The following is a 14,534-nucleotide window of genomic DNA, read 5'->3' as shown; positions in this document are numbered from 1 at the left end:
CCCATCGGGGCTCTGAGTCACGTCCCCTCTTATTAAGGCAAGAGGAATTCTTATTGGCTACATAGCAGCTTCTTTTATGACTGTCTCCTTCCATCAGCGAGGGGCAGCTCGCTGCCTGTCAGGGGCAGATTAGAAATGGCATCCACATGCTCATTTGGAGGCTTGTGACTTGCCTGCTGAGAGAGATAGAGGCTCGTGGAAAGGTGGTGATTCGGTAGTGCTCCTGACAACAGATTAACATTTAAAGTGAGGATATGGCTGGGGGCGGGGAAAACAACACACAACCCTACAGAAATGGCACCTTGACACCACACGTACCACCTCCTTGTGTATCTTTGGAGATGAATCTGTTGATTTTAGCAGTCCCCAAACAGGCTTATGCTGCTGTGAATTGCAATCTGTTCTATTTAATGCGCCATTCACTGAATTACCATCTAAGTTTTTATTCTAGCCTTCTCTCGTGGAATGAGCAACACAAAACCTTTCTGAGTGTCTTCCGTTTTTTTCAACTCTTCCAAATTGCATGTGGAATTTGCTAGCCTACTTGTAGATTCACACACACACACACACACACACACACACACACACAAACACACACACACATGCACCTTTTTTTTTTTTTTTTAAGATTTATTTATTTATCTGAGAGAGAGCATGCTTGCAAAGAGAGAACACAAGCAGGGGGAGCGGCAGAGGGAGAGGAAGAAGCAGACTCCCCTCTGAGGAGGGAGCCCGATATGGGGCTCAATCCCAGGACCCTGTGATCATGACCTGAGCCGAAGGCAGACACTTAACCAGCCACCCAGGCCCCCTTTGCCTTTTTTTTTTAAATTTCTATGTATTTGTTTTTTAATTTGTCTAATTTACAAGGAAAAAACAGACCCAGGAAGACACAAGAGGACCACACATTTAATATAGCTGGTTTGCATGAGACCCTAGATAGGGCATCAAGAAAAAAAAATGCTCTTTGTTCATATGCTAATACTGGAAAAGGTCTATAAAACAAAGTTTTTCCTTCTTTGGACTGTGAAAGGTATCACAGGCTTGGAGCCAAACTGTACGTGTTTTATCCTGTCTCCAGCTCCTACTCAACCATGAGCTTTGTGGCCTTATGAGACATTCCACCTCTGTAAGCCTTCCTTTCCCCTCTGAAAGGCGGACGCAAAGTTCCCAACTCCTCGTGAGGAAAAATCCATGGAAGTGCTGAGCTCGGGAAAGGTTGCTGTTGTCATTATCCATGTGCTACATCCCATCTCTTGCCAGAGTGAAAGGACAAATAGAAAAAGGTCTTGGACAAGGAAATCATGTTCCACCAGAGTCTTTAACCGAAACTCAGTGACAATCATTTGACATCTGTCTCGGTTTTTCCATCTGTGAAATCTGGAAATGATACTTGAAATGTGCATACCCAACACAGGGCATATACAGCAAGTGAGGTTAATGAAGATACTCTGCTCTCAAAAGTAGAAAGCGCTTCTGTGGATGTCGAGTTGTCATTGCTTCACAAAGAGGACCGTCACCTTCACTCGCCACAGCGGTGAGAGTTGAATGAATTTGTGGAAGACTTCCTTTACATCTTAACTCACCTGTCTCATTTTAGATATAGTTTAGTGTACACACACATTTTCACTCTGAAATTTTTTAAAGTAAGGTATGTTTATGATACTTGAGGAAGTTACTGGATTTTTGGAATTTCTCTTTAATCTCTGTTAATCGTATTGCCATTTGAAGAACACTCGATTTTCATGTCTAGATTGTTTAAAAATGGCCTGTCCAATGTAGCAGCAGATCCAGGGCTCATCTCTTTGGGACGAGGAAGTCTAATTTACTGTGAGAGAATGAGCTCGTTGTCAGTGCTGACCACTATGTCATGTCAGGGTGACGCTCCCTGTCTCCTACCTGAGGCCTTTGTCACAGTGGCTCTTCTGACTGGGAGCACCACCAGTCAACAGCTTCAGTCCGTCCATACAGACACCCAGATACAGGCAGAAATCCATCCTGTCCGGTGATGGAGGTGGCTCAGTCCTAGATTTGCCCTGGTTTATCAAAGCTGAAAGGAACTCTCTAGAGCACGAGATCAGGGAAGACAGTTGGCGCTTCCTGCCACTCCCCACCCTGCAGTCAGCGCAGATACAGCTTAACTGGTCTCAGGGCTCCTCCTGCACAAGCTCCCGTTAGTCCCCCAGCCCTTTTCCACGTTGAGCACTTGACAGTCACTGAGGTGCGTGAGAGTGGGCGCTCCAAGTGAAACCTGTTTTCCTTCCCTGATCCAGGACAGGCTTCTCGTTTCCAAGCAAAGAAGCCAAGGCCATGAAAAGTTAGATGACCTCTCTAAGGACACTAGTAAGTTAGCGAGCGTTAGTTTGTTTAGTATTCTGTCCAATCTTGGCAGAGGAACCTGTTTGTAGAATTAATACATCATCATTCAGAAAACCCAGTGTCTAAATGCTACTTGTAATGTCAGAGGGTCTCTTAAGAGGGAAAGAAGGCAAGGGAGGTTAGGTATTTTTTTAGAATGGGCCTATTATACTCATGTTTGGATCTGTTGATACTCATGTTACTAGGTTTGGTGCCTGCGTGCTGAGGCTGGGGAGCTGCAGGTTTAATCTCTGCGTGGGCCAGACAGCCTCACTCTTTTCCTTGTCAGTCACTTTGAAGGATGTCTCACTGGTCAGTGGGGCAGAAGTCATTTGCTCCCTACTGCTAGTGAGGCAAGTCTACTTATGTGCTACTAGTATGTAACCATCAAGAGTTTTTTAAATCGGACTCCTTCAGTTCTTCCAGAGCCTTCTGTGAGGAAAATAAGACAGTAGGGAGAAGCTTGTGGTGATGCTAGAATGTTGATGTTACTTTTATATTACTTCAGAGACTGAATCCTAGCCAGATGATCATGAGTTGGGTTGTACCAGCAGCTATCTTGGAGTCTCAGACACCCCGAGAAGTCTTTCCAGGGTTAGGTCCACTTCCTTATCTCCACATCAGTTTTTTTAATCTGGTATCTTAGAATCCAGAAAGGAGCCAGAAATTCATTAATCCATTTATAACAAAGGTTATATATGATCCTCTTTCTTTTTTTTTTTTTTTTTAAGATTTTTTATTTATTTATTTGACAGACAGAGATCACAAGTAGGCGGGGGCTGGGGGTTGGGGGAAGCACTCTCCCTGCTGAGCAGAGAGCCCAAGCCAGGGCTCCATCCCAGGACCTTGGGATCATGACCTGAGCGAACACAGAGGCTTTAACTTACTGAGCCACCCAGGCGCCCCTCCCCAAACTTTCTTATTTGCTATCGGAATGATACATAACCATCCTGCTTCTTTTATTTCCCTTTAAACACTGAGTACACGTTTCCACTCAACTTTTCTGAATCCAGTCAGCAGTAAATATTCCCTGCCACAGAGTTGTACCAGGCTAGATAAGGTGCTATCCTGACAGCAGTCACCTTCTCTGCTTGCTGGTTTCTATGATGCTTCAGAAACTGTCAGGGCAGAGACTTCGTCTTAGAAGCCAATCTCTGTTTCATCTTTGTGCATGTTCAGCCCAGCGATGGTGATGCCTTTCTTGGAGATGAGCTAAAGCCGCATCTCAGATCTACATTTGAAATTTTCCCTTTCAAATCATCTGGCCGTATATCTAAAAGTAGAATGTTGACTTGAACATTGTCAGAGTCCTGAAGTTCTAAGGAGAGAGACAAAAATGGAGTTTGGCATTGGTCTCTTGGGTCCGTCCTCTCTGGATGACAATATTTAGAGAAACGGGAAGGTACAGTATGTGCCTGTCTGGTTAAAAGAAGATCAGATCGTAGGGGAGAGTATGGAAAAGGAAAAAGCATCAGGAAGGAAGAAACTTAATTTTGCTGTGCTCCATTCTTGAGCCTCTACCACTCTTACTGGGCATCTTTGGTCTCACAAACAGCTCCGCAACCTGCACCCACGCAAACATGGCAGCGTGAAACTCGGGTTTGAGCCTTGGTTTTGAGTCCCAGTTCTGCCACCCATTGGCCTTGGGGAGACGGCTCTGCCGAGTCCCTTTTCCTCCAATATTTGTGAGAAGCAAAGGAATTTAAACGTACTTAGACTCAGCCTGACATGCAACGAGCCCTCCGTAAACACTGGCTGGCTCTCTGAGGTGGATGGGTGGTGGCGGCAGAGGTCTGTATTCAGACGGCCTCCCACAGTGCCTCATCTGTAGCAATCAATCAAAAATAATATCATCTGCCCACAGCCAGGGTCTTGATAAGCAAAAAACCACACTCCCTTCCTCCTTTCTAACCTTTCTTTCAGTGATACTGATGTTCCACTGTTGATCTCTCTCACCCTAGCCAAGCTGACTTTTCCATGCCTTGATCCATGCTGTTTCTCCTTCTGCTTAGAATGTCCTTTCCAGCCTATCAGACTCCTACAGAGTCTACCTCAAATGTACATTTCCTGTGAAGTCTTTTGGCCCCTCCAGGCAGACAAAGTGTGTCCTGGGTGCCCACAGCATGTGGTACCGTTTGAGAGGCCCTTGATCATAGGCATTATTACATTTTTAAAAATTAATAATTTGGCTATGTTATTAGGCTATAATCTCCTTGACGATGTGGACTCTTAATTCATCTTTGCCGCCCCCCAGCACATCATCCAGTACCCGGCCCACCTTTTGGTGTTCAGGAAATCTTTATCAGGTGGACGAACGAAATGTGTTCCTCTCTCGGTTTCCATGTTTCCAAACCTCTAAGGGCTTCATCACCTTCTCTCCTCCATCTGATCAGCTCCCCACAGAGGCTGATACTGCGGCCTCCCAGCCATGCACTCTGCTTGCCTCTCAGGGTTGTGAACCGGCGTGTCTGTCACACAGGAGTTGCGTGTTCCCCTGTGTGACGTTTTCCTGCACAGGCAGCCTGTAGCCCATTTTTTTTTTAATTTTTTTTTAACATTTTATTTATTTATTTGACAGACAGAGATCACAAGTGGTCAGAGAGGCAGGCAGAGAGAGAGGAAGAAGCAGGCTCCCCACCGAGCAGAGAGCCTGACGAGGGGCTCGATCTTAGGACCCCAAGACCACGACCTGAGCTGAAGGCAGAGGCTTAACCCACTGAGCCACCCAGGCGCCCCAGCCTGCAGCCCATTGTGTCTCAGTTCTCTCGCCAGGGTTCAGGCCCCCATCAGCTGGCCCATCATGGTCCTGTCCCTCACCACGTCTGATGCTTCCCCCTCTCCCCGTCCACGGGAGTCTTAGCACACACAGCTCCTTAAGCAGCACTGAACTTCTGGCTGCGTTTCCCAGTCCTGTTTGACAAATGCTTTCCAAGAGCCTGCTGTGCTCAAAGTGGTATGCCAGGTGCTTTCTAGGGCACAAAGAAGAGTGACACACAGCTCTTGCCTCCAAGGAGCCGACATGTGAGAGGCACACATCGGAATAACTGCTGGAAGGCGGGTCATGGGAGGTGCCGTAAATGGATAAATGAAAGTCTTGGGGGTTTTCCGGACTGAAAAATCCTAGTATCTAGTTGGAAAAGTTTACAAGTTGGAAAACTGAAAAGTTTTCAAAACTCTCAGGAAAATTTTTGAAAGCAATATCCCATTATAGGCTTTAACTATATTATGATAGAGAGTGGGGGGTGGGGCTAGTACCAACATCGCCAGCAATGGTGAAGAGACAGACAGAGCAGAAGGCAGGCCTGTCTGTTCTGTGTGCAAGGCAGGGCGGCGGGGGAGGCGGGGGGTGCGGTTGCTGGTGGGCAGAGAGCAATGAGCTGCACGAGGTCTCAGACCCCTGGAAGGCCTCATCCTTAAGGCCTTCATTCTGCTGTCTCTCAGGAGCTGGAAAGGCTGCCCGGGAGTCACTTCTTCCCGGGTGCCCTCCTGTCTTAGCCAACCCTGATCAGCACCCACCACCTGTCATTATCTTTAATATCCTCTTACTCTCTGGTCATTTCCTGGGTCCCTGTGGCCTCCCCAGACAGTCGGCCCCTCCATGACAAAGACCAGAGCATCCCCTTACCTCCGTTTTCATTCTTTTTCTGCCTTAAGTCAATGCTTAGAATGGCGCCCTTGCTGCTGGGTGCTTACCTGGGCTGGGATCTGAGCACTTGGTGTTACGTTTATCATCTCCACCTCAGAGGTAAATCAGACAGGATTCCCATCCCCAGGGGGTCCATATTCTAGTAACTGGTAATCATGTAATTACAGGCAACTTACTTAACCTCTGTGTGCCTTTGATTCTGATTTGTACAATGGGATTAATAATCCCCTCCCTGCTCTCTTTAAATGTGGTAGTCAGAACCGTATATATAATGACACTTTAAACTCTACAGCATTATAGAAATGTAAAGTATTAGCAGCAAATGCTTTTTGCATGAGTGGAAGTCTGGAGTGATTTTGCTTCCTGTGCCCCCAGCTGATGAACACTTAGGAGTTCTGGAGCAGGAAGTTACGATTATGAGTAAATGTGAAAGTAAAGAGACCCTTCTATTTTTAAACTCCTCGGACATCAGTCCAGTGCTCCATGACTACCTCGTGAACATTAACACCATTACCAGATTACCAAGGAATTTGCTACTAAATGAAGCTAGGAATTAGCGGTGCTGATTTGCCAGACAGTGTAGCCCTCCTTTGCCTCAGACAGAGGCCTTTAGGAGCGAGATGAAAAGTAGCCTTGTGTTGCTACAGGCCGGCCCCTTGGGCAAATAAAGAAGAGCATTATCTGCGTCTAAATAGTCTCTAAGGGTTCTCTTTGGAGATTGATGACCAATCTGTAAGTCCTCCACATTTGGGAGAGTGGAAAGCAGGGTCTCAGGGGCTTCCATCAGTGACAGGAGCCTGAGCTGTCAGAGGGAACCACGGCCATAAAACTACTGACAGAATTAAGAAATGGATTGTTGTCATCAAAAGCATGTGTCAAGCACCTGTCTTCTCAAGCCAGTCTGCCAGTCACATGGAACGAGTCCGTCTCCCAGTTCTTACTCCTGAGAGCCAACAGCCCAAAACAGAGATGTCTTTTCCCTTTCGTTCAGTGTGTGGATGTTTACTGAGTGGAGACATGAAGACAGAATTCAGTCCCTGCCTTACCAGAGTTCATAGTCCACCCTTATGAAATGAAGGGAGTTGGAGACGGGTGTTAACAACGGAGGAGGGTTACGGTGGGGATCTGTGCGAGCATGGCATCTGGTAGCAGGTCGGGTGCAGGAGAGGCGTGTGGAGAGGAGCAGTGTTAGCCTTGTCATGAGGGAAGGCGAGCGGTGGAGGTAGCATAAAGGCAGCACTGGCCTAAGAGATAACCCTAGGATCCCGAGGAGGGAAGGCAGTGAAGGCCCAGAGGTGGGAAGAGGAGCTCTGGTGGCAGAGGTGGTGATAATCTGCTAGTTGGGGGGCTCAGGGGTGGTGGTGGACGTGTCCTACCATTGTGCCGGTCACACGGCTCTGAGCACACCAGAAGCCGGTACACGGTGCACTTTAGACGGGCAAATTGTGTGGTATGTGAATTGTATCTCAGTAAAGCTGTTTAAGAAAAGAATCTGCTGAAGAGGAATACATCTGGGGACAGCAAGATGGATAGGTCTGGAGTTGCAGCAGTTGAGGAAGGAGACTCCTGTCGCTTGTCAGGGTGTCGGCCTAGGGGAGTGCCTGCTGGTGAAGCGCCACGGAAGGGGTGGTGGCGTTTTGCTGCTGATGCGGTGTGAGCCCGGAGGGGCGCTCGTACGGCCTGTGCCATCGCCCTCAGCCTCACCAGGGCAGCAAGACAGACTTGTGGACATGGGACCGCTCCTCCCGAGTTCCATCTGACTGGGAAGGGAAAGAGATCCATAGGTCTTCTAGAGAGGTGATATACGGGGGCCAGAAACAAAGAGTGAAGAATGGCTGGAAGCAGATACAGCTGAGATTTGTGTCCCTGTCAGCTTATTTTTCAGATTGAAATGTGGATGAGATCATTTTGGCCTTGACTGCATAGGGGGAAAAAAGGGCTTTAATCTGACTCCCTGGGCCTCTAGTCCATTAAAAATGAAAATGTAAGGAGGGGACTTTAGAAGATAATGGGCGGAGCAGGAGACCACAATGGAATGGCCTCCTGGTGCTGTTGTCATTGTTGTTGTAGTTGCCGTTCTTTTGTGTACTGTGGGCTCACTGGCCGGCTCGTTTGTCCCCAATGCTCATTTGCTTGCAGGACATGGTCCGGCGCGGGGAGATCATAGACAACGACACGGAGGACGAGTTCTACCTCCGGCGCTTGGACGCGGGGCTCTTTGTCCTTCAGCACATCTGCTACATCATGGCGGAGATCTGCAATGCCAACGTGCCCCAGGTAGGAGGGGCTGCCCCCGACGGGCCTGTCCATGCCTGTCCATGCCTGCCTCCTTCCTGAGCCCCTGCCTGGGCAGAGACTCCGAAAAAGAAGGGGATCCACTCTCTTTGCCTCCCTGCGCTCTGTGTGGGCCCGCTCCATCAGGGGTGGGTGTGCGGTGCGCGCTTTCTACAGGATGGATGCTGGTGTCTGCCAGGACAAACAGTGCTTTCCCTTTCTCTCCCCGCCCTTCCCCTTCCTCGTAGATTCGCCAGAGGGTTCACCAGATCCTGAACATGCGGGGGAGCTCCATCAAGATCGTCAGACACATCATCAAGGGTGAGTTGGTGCTGCTTGTGTGTGAGGCTCCCGGCATTTGGTGCTCAGCGTTCTCTGTGCTGCAGGCTCAGTGTGTTGTCACATGCACTGTGGGTCCGGATCGTCTCCGTTAGGGTGCCCAGGACTAGCCTAGGTATTCATTCTACGCCTCTGACCCTTCCGTTCCAGCGTTTAAAGAACATGTAACACACGAGAGGCAGCAAGGCTTAGAAGTATTTGTTAAGAATTTAAAAGAAAGAAGAAGACAAAACAAACAAATCCAGTTGCAAACTACATGGAGTGGAAGGAAATGGCTTTCTTTGGGAGAAAAAAAACAAGGAAGTAACAGGAAATCCCCAGAATCATGCAAGACCGCAGGAAGTGAATCTGAGGCAGTGTAGTGTGGCCGAAAGAGCAGGTCTGCCATCCAGCCTTGACCCTGCCTTCCCCCAGCTGTGTGAGTGTGATCTAGAACTTCTGCAAAGGTTCAGGAGACACTGCATGACAGCGTCCAGTCTAGTGCCCAGCGGTAGGTAGTGCCTGGCACCCAGACAGTGCTTGGTCACTTGAGCCTCCCCCCTGCCCTCAGTTACCCCAGGGATTCCCTCAGATGCCGTGACATCTTCGGGACCTTCCTCAGCTGGAGTCGCTCCTGAGGCCTGCAGTGGTGAGCAGGCTCGCACTCACAAGGGTACCAGAGCTGGACTCTGATGCGGCCATGCCCATGGGCCCCTTAGCACAGACTCACACACATGGCATTAGAGGCCCGTATTGGACTTCGTGGTACAGCTCCTGCCAGAGGTCAGAGAGAGCCAGGGCAGACTGGTCGCTATGAGCAGATTTTCATTTTCCCGCCCTGGCCCATATTCTGCCCGTTCCCAAGGTGAAGGAGTAGGCTAGGTTTACTCTAAGGGTTTGCCTGTAAGTGGCTTATAACTCCCATTTCAGGCGGGGGCATGAAATGTGAAGATAAATGGTACATATAATAAGGTAGAGAGAAGTTAAGAGCCATGGTTTCTGGGATCCGCCTCCTGGAACTGAATCCTGGCTCTGTTACTTACTGTGTTACCTGGAGCGAGATACCCATTTGCTATGTGATCTCATAGTATGGGTAAGAAAATTAAAGAAGATGATAGATTGAAATACCGGCCCTTAATAAGTTCTCCATAAATGTTAGCTGTTACGAATATTATGAAATATGATGATGATAATTGTCATCATCGTTACTGTAAGTGAGGCATGGCTAACAGTCTTATGGCAATTCTTGTGAAAGTGGCATCGAAGTGGGTCTTAGCAGCTGGGGCCAGGACATCCCAGAACGACGGAATGGTGTGTGTGAAAGCATGGGAGCAGGAAGCCCCGTGTTCAGCACAGCCGCACCGGGCAGGTGCCAGCGGGACCACCATCGTGTCCATTTTGCAGATGGAGAATTTGAGGTATTAGAATCTTGTTTTCTTCCTAAGAGAAAGCAGAAAGGGAAACCATTCACAAAGCGAGCCCAGCACCCTGCCTTCCACGGCGGCATCCCGGGTGCTCCTTCCCCTCTCCGTGTCTCGTTCACCTGAATTACTGCGTGGCGTGTCATGCCGCCTCCTCCCCAGGGTGTAGCTGCGGTGATTTGCATCTCCGGTTCTTAAATGGCATTTCCGTCTAACGCCCACTTGTTCAATTAGAACTTTTTATCACTCTCAGCTCTTCTCTTTCGCATTTCGGCTTCTCCCTGCACCTCCGTCCCTGCAATCAAAACAGTGATCTCCTGAGGAAGAAAAGGTGTTTTAACGGGTACTGACACGGAGTAGGTGGATGTTTTCCTTTGTGAAATCCTCACACGTATATCTTAAGTTATTCGGAGTTTCCGGTGGTTGTGAGCCGGGCTCTGTCCCCCTCAGAGCGCCCCCCAGTGCCTCGTGGGGTGTCGGGCACACACTAGACGCTGAGCAGAGGTTTGTTTGCTGATGCACAGATGCCACGTGCGTTCCCGCCACTCTTGGTCCTGTCCGCTGTTGCTTTCTTTCCCCCCAGCTGTGCCGGAGCCTCGGGCCAGCCCTTGTTTCTCCCTCCGTCGCCCTGTGCAGCCACAGAGTAGTAAATCCGCCAGATCCGCCTCTAGACTCCATCTTGAATCCGTGCGGCTTTCTCCATCTGTTACTTCCCATCATAGCACCCAGTTTATTTCCTTCCTAGCCTTTATTACAATCTGTAATTGTTTTTATTTATGTCTTTGTTTACTCGTTTTGTGTGTCTCATACATGAAAATGTAAGCTCTGTAACGTAGGGACGTTGTCTGGCTTGTTCACCGTGTCTCCTCAGCCCCCAGAGCCACGCTGGGCACGGAAGGAGAACCCACTGAGTATCTTACATACTGTTAACTTCAGCCCCACCTTTGTGCAAGTTGAATTTAGCAGATGTTTGCTGAGACTTTCTTCAGGGCTAAGCACCGTGCTGGATACTGTCCTCGGGTGCTGCACGGCGCCTGCCCTTATGGGGTTTATAATCCGCAGGACACAGGTGTGTAAGTGACCAGCCATACTTCAAGCGAAATACATGCTCCAGCAGCTTCTCAGCTGGCATTTGCCGAGTGCCCGGCTCTGGGTTCAGGACTAAAGAGGCAAAGAAGAGTGAGCATGAGCCGTATTTTTGAGACGTTCATAGTCTGGTGGGGAGAGATACTCGGAACTAATTACAGCATGCTAAGTGCTGGTTGAAGTTGTGAACGGAGTGCTGACGGAGTGGTAAGAGCAGTTCTGGAGGGACAGGCCATTCCGTGGGCTCCCAGGGAGGGAGAGGCTCCTCCTAGGACTGGAAAGAGTGTTCCAGGGGTAAAGACACCTTCTAGGCAGAGAGACAGGAGACCCAGGGGTAGGACAGGACATCAAAGGGTTATCGACCCTCTGTGCACTGCAGGCACCCGCCCTGGCTCGCTCCCACCTTGGGGAAGCCCTTCTGGATGTGGTGGTGTGCCGGGGGAGCCGAGCCCCGTGGCCTGCCTGTCTGCAGCCAGCGAGCCCCTTAGAGCCCTGTTGGTGTTGAAAAGGGGTCAGGCCGGCTGGCGGCGGGGTGGATGGCTGGGCTCTGCTCAGGCCCTCCCCTTTAAAAGCCTTCACTCCCTCCCCCTTCTTCCTCCACCCTTCCTTCCATCAAAAAGCATGAGAAAACAAAGGCTCATAAAGAAAACCAACTCATCAGTCTGTCCTCTTTGATTTTAATTTTGTTTTTCAGTTTGGGTTGCTTCCTTTTTTTTTTTTTTTAACATACTAATTAGATGCAAGCTTTTTCTTTGATTTTATGGCCTACATATTTCCTAAGTTTTGCTGGCAGGATGACAGCTGATGTATCCCTTGAGGTCCCAGGAAAACGCTGATGAGGCAAGCCCAGCAGGGGACTTTTCTCGTTGTATCTCAGTCCCCTTTCTCACCATTTTCCTCCCTCCTCTTCTATTGGGGGGTGCCAAGAGAGCTGGGAATAATTGATGGCTCATTAAAGTCCCTCTTTCTGCAGACTGCTTACTCGGCGCTCCCAAAGTCCAGCCTTCCCTGGAGCTGGCAGCTGCTCCAGGCCTGAGCACTGGGGCACGCACATAGGAGAGGGTGGTCTCTTCCCTGGGGAAGGGCGGGCCACACCGTGTGCTCCAGGAGGACCTGATGGTCTTCCTGCCTGTATTCTTGTGCCTTGTACTTGAGTCACTAACAGTGTTGAAAACCAGATCAAAACTCAGAACTATACACAGTCTGTCTTTCATCTGGCAGAAAGGAAACCTCTAACTTTGTCGATTGGCTTATACAGTCCTCTCATCTTTTTTTTTTTTTTTTAAGATTTTATTTAGTTATTTGACAGAGAGAAACAGTGAGAGGGAATTCAAGCATTGGGGATGAGAGAGGGAGATGCAGGCTTCCTGCTGAGCAGGGAGCCCGACGGGGGGCTCGATCCCAGGACCCCAGATCATGACCTGAGCCAAAGGCAGGTGCTTAACGACTGAGCCACCCAGGCGCCCCCAGTCCTCCCGTCTTTTAAGAAAGAAAATTGAGGGCATCTGCTTTTATGGAGCACCGAGTTGGCATCACAGGGCACTAGGCAGGCTCCTAAGATGAACGAGACACTTAGGAGTCCCTGTCCCCTGGGAGCACACGGTCCCATCACAGGTGAAATGACTAATCACTACACAAGGCAGCATGAAGTCAGTGCGAAGACATAGAGCAGGAATCATGAAGACATGCTTCACTCTGCTGCAGATTAAAAGGAACAAGGGTCCAGGGGGCTGCACAGAGGAAGTACTTTCTTTTTGTGGTAGTAAAATAGATGTCAGATTTACCATTGTAACCATTGCGACTGTCACCACCACTTATCCACACCTTTAATTTTCATCTTGCAAAACTGAAACTCTGCACCCATTAAACACTCACCCCCTGTCCCTCCTCCCCCCATTTCATTGGTTCTTGGCAGCCACCCTTGTCCTTTCTGTCTCCGTGAAGCTGGTAAGTGACTAAGAAGGTTCTGGAAGCACGTGATGGACCTCTTAAGGGCAGGCACAGATGCCCATCATCAAGGGGCCACCTCCTTGGATGTGGTGTGGGAGCTGTGACCTGGAAATACTATTTAGTATAAATACTTGTGCCAGGGGTTACCGTGGAAGCTCCTGGCAAGTCTCTTCGATGTTTTGGTCACTGGCAAAAGTTACGGGAAGACCACATGGCTGCTGGGCTGTTGTGCAGGGGAAAGCTTAGAGGATTACTGACCCAGACTCTTTTATTGGTGGCAAGAAGACTGAACCAAAGACTTCAAAATGCCTTCAGAAATTGGCTCCTGGCCCTTTGATTTGTTTTTTCATTATGGCTTAAAGTCTCCTCTAGAAGCTCATAAACATGTATTTCCATGTTGATTTGGGGCTCTTGGTAGCCTGAGCACTGCCTCTGCCATTTTGAAACTTCAGAAGCTGACAGGATTTCTCTTTCTATGACATGTTGATGTGTGCGTCACTTGCCCCGGGTCATGGCTGCCGTGACCACTAGGGTGTTCGGCAGCAGGAAAGAATCCTGGAGAGAGGCATGCATTTCACCCTGGGCAGCTCGTTACCTTCCGTAAGCCACAGCCGTTCATCTGTGAGGTGGAGATAACCTGCCTCACCAGGTTCTGTGAGAGTCCGGGGAGGCGCCGTCCGCACGCACAGCCCTGACACGCGGCCAGCACATAGCACGTGCTCGCTACATGTCAGCGCCTCTGCTGCTGGGACCCGTGTGTGATCTCCTCCGGCAGGAAACAGATCGGAGACACACAGACCCGCGTGATTCTGGCTCTCTGTGCAACTTTGGCTAAGTTGGTAGATAATGCATTCGAGCCTTGGTTTCCTCTCGGTAAAACACAGACCTGGGGTGAATATTGCCCCTTGGGAAGGCTCAAGTCGAGCTACAGTCAGGGGGCTGGGACAGTATGTGCTCAGCAAAGGGAGCCTCCTTCCCTGGCTTCCTCGGCCTAATCCTTTGACCTGGAGGTGACAGCAGCCTGGACTCAGGTGCTGGCAGGAAAGCCGGTGGACCAGCACCCAGACAGATTCCTCCTCGGGGCCTGGGAGGGGAGGGGAGGGTGTTTTCCCAGCAACTCAGGCATCCTCAGGAAAATGGGAACATGACCCCTGTTAGCATGAGAAACAGATAGTATCTTTTTCCTTTAAATGGGTGTCACTTTAATGGAATTTCTGATGGACTTGTGTCCTGTAGCTACAGGGGAGTGTCCTTCTAGGGAAGTATGACACTAGACCTTCCAGGCTTGTCACTGTCATTAAGGAATCTGTTAGACATGCATTTTCCTTTCCCAGTTTCTTGCGTCTTCCAAGTTTTCAGTGTGAAAAATAGGGGCATTCTTCTCCTCCCCTCACCCCACTTCCTCCTGCATTTCTTGAAGGGTGAGCATTTGAGGCTTCAGGTTCAGGGGTCCGAACCAGGCTTGTGAGTGCGGCCCAAGT

General features: G+C 49.4%; 1 protein-coding gene across 1 annotated transcript in view; it reads left to right on the top strand.

The window, feature by feature from the left end:
* The window catches only part of CTNNBL1 (catenin beta like 1), a 158,203-nt gene that overhangs the window by 139,382 nt on the left and 4,287 nt on the right, over positions 1 to 14,534 (top strand). The window contains exons 14-15 of the mRNA XM_032845811.1: positions 8,144 to 8,281; positions 8,527 to 8,599. Of these exons, the coding sequence (XP_032701702.1) occupies positions 8,144 to 8,281; positions 8,527 to 8,599 (211 nt within the window). The remainder of the gene's footprint in view (positions 1 to 8,143; positions 8,282 to 8,526; positions 8,600 to 14,534) is intronic.

Source organism: Lontra canadensis, unplaced genomic scaffold (genome assembly GCF_010015895.1).
Source record: "Lontra canadensis isolate GAN:19392208 unplaced genomic scaffold, GSC_riverotter_1.0 scaffold169, whole genome shotgun sequence".
NCBI classification, from domain to species: domain Eukaryota; kingdom Metazoa; phylum Chordata; class Mammalia; order Carnivora; family Mustelidae; genus Lontra; species Lontra canadensis.
This window is presented reverse-complemented; position numbering and strand designations above follow the sequence as displayed.